At 34.8% G+C, this 3,491-nt stretch overlaps 1 protein-coding gene across 1 annotated transcript; it reads right to left on the bottom strand.

Moving 5' to 3' along the window:
- Positions 1 to 724: 724 nt before the first annotated feature.
- LOC135927101 (uncharacterized) lies at positions 725 to 3,278 on the bottom strand. The gene is made up of 3 exons (XM_065463039.1): positions 2,640 to 3,278; positions 2,272 to 2,584; positions 725 to 1,935 (listed from the first exon to the last, which is right to left on the bottom strand). Exons 1-3 carry the CDS (start codon positions 3,276 to 3,278, stop codon positions 725 to 727), a joined length of 2,163 nt encoding a protein of 720 aa, XP_065319111.1.
- Positions 3,279 to 3,491: the final 213 nt, after the last annotated feature.

The following is a 3,491-nucleotide window of genomic DNA, read 5'->3' on the forward strand; positions in this document are numbered from 1 at the left end:
TGATTTTATGTTTTTGGAACATGCGGGACAGTGTTCCATTATATGGCTAAACGTGAGGCTATGAAATGTGTGAAAAGATTTATGAAAGAAAGAAGAAATGTCAAATTATTTTGTATAATGAATGGGGATGTGATAGAGAGTAAGAAGAAATAATCTACAAATAATATTGAAATTGTAAAGACAAGATTTTTTTATATAAAAAGGAAAATGGGCTTAAATATTCTTGGGGTTAGTAGGTGTGTGATAAAAGTTGATTAATTGCTTTATGAAATGTAGTAATGGTTATGGAAAATAAAGATTAAAAGACTGATGGAATATATATTTAAATAAAGTAATTATAATTGGGTCAAATTTTAGGTATAGGAAAAAATATTTTATTATTGCAGAGATTCAAGGATATATAAGAAACATTAAGCGATTGAGTTTATCTTTATTTTTAGATTGAATAGAATTGTTATGTATGGAAAAAGAAAATTTATGATGTGTAATATATAAAAAAATGTATAATATAAATGAATATCTAATTTATTTAATATTAATGTGTTATAAGATCTTTATAATATTTAATACATTGAACGTTAAAAGTAAACATATATACGTAATTTAAAAAAATATATATATTAAAAATGTCATGTAAACTATTTATATAAAATCTATATAAAAAACTGTATAATAAAAAAAAAAAATAATTAGAATAGTAAATTGTATGTTGGGTGGGAGGAGGTCAAGAAAGAGAGCCATGAATGGCAATGCAGTTAGATCTGCATATATCAATAGATATGCGCTGTCTGAGATAGAAGCATTCCTGAGGGTCACCAGTGATGGCGCGGATTTTTTTACCGAGGGTTTTGAAGAAGGTCAGGGCATGATTACCAAAAGACCCGGTTGTGTCGGATACGATTGGTATGAGATTGCAATTTGTTAGGGAAGTGTATTTAATAATTTTCGAGTTTTCAGCTCCCATGAATGAGTTCTTATTAAAGGAGGGAGCAAATCGGTCGATGCATATATAGTCCCATGCTAATAGAATTCCATTACTCCATGGTATTAATGTCAGCCCATCTGGGCGTATATTATTCTCGGTTGAAAGGCCACAGAGTTCGAGAGTTGCTGGAATTTGAGCTGAGCGTAGAGCACGGAGAATGGTGCCGTTAACTGCACTGTGTCGAGAATGTCTACCTTTAGAGAATCGACAATGAAGAGGATGGTGTCCAAAACAATCAACGGGTTGGAAACATAATGTACATGTGGAGTTGGCCAGTATATTACAATCAAGACGGAGACCTATTGCTATGCGTAATTCTTCGTTTGTTAAGAGAAGTCCTAAGTTTGAGCTGGGAAAAGCTTCTAACCATTCATAGCCCGATAAGGAAGGCAAAAGTTGTGGAACTTGCAGTTGTGGGAGAGAGAGATGATCCACTGTTAAGGATTCATCAACTGTAATGGGAGATAATAAATGTGAAAGGATTGATGGGGATCCCTTAGAAGCAGCACTCGATATTAAATATTCAACGGAGTGGCGTATTAAGGGAAGATCCCAGTCATGTTGCTTTCGTGATGTGGGGATTGGAGCGGAGAAGGAATTCTCTTTCCAGATTGCTAGGGCGTGGAGAAAGTGGGGGTCTGTGCGATTATTGTTAAGTGATAGCATAATTAAGCGGGAGCTTGATTCTGAGGCTAAAAAAGCAGCAAGGCTGAGTGACACGGATGATCTTAAGCCAAGACCCCCAAATTTCGAGGGTAAGGAGGCCTGCATCCAAGAATTAGGGCTGAATTTTATATCAAAGATGCCTTCTAAAGAGTCTTTGATTGTTAATTCAATTTGGGTGAGAATTTCTGGGTATAAGAAAAGTGGGGCAGAGCGGAAGGCGTGTTGGATTTTTGGGATAAAGAAAAAGTTTTTGAGAAGGAAGAAAGCTTGATGGGAGGGAAGGACTTAAAGGATTTTATGTAAAAGGTGGAAATTACGGAGAAATTTTGTTATAAAATATTCGATTGCTTTATTGCCGCCTATTGGAGATCCAAGATATGTGAACCCGGATAAATTAATGGGTGTGAAGTTATGAGGAACGATAAAGGTTTCATCTGGTGAATAAAATTCACATTTGTTGTTATTGAGAGACAACCCTGTAATATTGGTTAGATTATTTATTATAGGCGCTATTTTTAGGAGTTCATCATATGAACCAGCAAGGGTTCCATCATCCAAATATCAAACATTGAGGGTCAAATTTGTCTCACGATTTATCGATTCAATGATCGGCTGGATACCTAAGCAAAAAAGGGCGGGTCCAAGGGGATCACCCTGTTGAATGCCTTGCCTTGATTCAATTATTGTATTGTTGAATTTAAGGTAGGATGAATTGTTATAAGAGGCAAAAAGATATGGAGAATATTCTGGAAAAGCGTCACAGAAAATAGGGAGAAAGTGTTCTCGTTTTAAAGAGTTAAAGGCGTTTTTAAAATCCACTTTTAGTATGCAGTTTTTAGTGGAGTGAAGTTGGATACGTGTGGCGTGGGAGGGTGCCTCACAACCGGAAGGTATGTTGAAGCCAAGCTGATGGGGAATTAATCGCTCGGTAAGCTTTAATGCGGGTATAAATAATTTTAGATATAATTCGGCGGAAAATAGAGCCAACAGCAATTGGGCGTATGCCGCCATTTTTTTTGTTTAAGGCTATTAAGCGTGCACCGTGAATAAGAGGTTGTACTGTAGAAGGTATGTTGCCGTTTAAAATATGATTAAGTAGAGTTGTTATGTTGTTTATAAGTTCAATGCTGGTGGTTGTTGATTTGGTAAGGTCCTGAAGGTATATAGCTCTAAAACCGTCAAGTCCTCCTGAGGAGTCTTTTCTGAAAGAGACTATTGCCTTAGTAACTTCTATGACAGTTAAAGGAGGAGTAGGAATGGATAGAGGCGGTGGTGGTAATTTATTAAAATCTTGTGGATGTATAGATTGTAATAAGAGTATTGTGTCCAAATTATCAGGGGATATGATGTCTTCGGACACTGCTAAATTTAAAGCTGCTTTAATATTATATGCGTTAATTTTACGGCTGATAAGTTTAGCCTTTAAATTTGGGGTGTTATGATTATAGTTAGGTCTTGAAGAGCAAAAGGCATTGCTGTTAGGGATTGGGTTGTTTAATTGATACTTAATTTGTTTTGTTAAGTTCATTTTTGTTGATGGAGCCTTCAAGTGGGTAAAACAAAAGTCAAAGAGTTTTAGCCAGTTGTCAGTATTGGTGATATTATTATTGAGTGATTGAATATTCATAAAACAAATAAAAATAAAACATAATATATATATATTAGTAGGTAACTTCTGATATATAAAAAAAAGATGGCAATGCTTGATTAAGGTTATTTAAATTGGTCATTGATATTGTAAATGATTGGTCAAATAGGTTTTATTGTTTGGTATTACGTTGTCTACGTCTATACCGAATATTACTCCCAGAGATAAATTACAATATTACAATATTAATAA

This window comes from Gordionus sp. m RMFG-2023, chromosome 3, assembly GCF_954871325.1.
Source record: "Gordionus sp. m RMFG-2023 chromosome 3, tfGorSpeb1-WG-v2, whole genome shotgun sequence".
Lineage (NCBI taxonomy): Eukaryota > Metazoa > Nematomorpha > Gordioida > Chordodea > Parachordodidae > Gordionus > Gordionus sp. m RMFG-2023.

Excerpts from the sequence above, each read along its gene's own strand:
- LOC135927101 (XM_065463039.1), bottom strand. The coding sequence starts at position 3,278 with ATGAATATTCAATCACTCAATAATAATATCACCAATACTGACAACTGG. Across the intron at positions 2,585-2,639 it reads GCGGCATACGCCCAATTGCT|CTTACCGAGCGATTAATTCC; the intron begins GTTGGCTCTATT and ends CCCGCATTAAAG. Across the intron at positions 1,936-2,271 it reads ACCCGCCCTTTTTTGCTTAG|TCCTTCCCTCCCATCAAGCT; the intron begins GTATCCAGCCGA and ends AAATCCTTTAAG.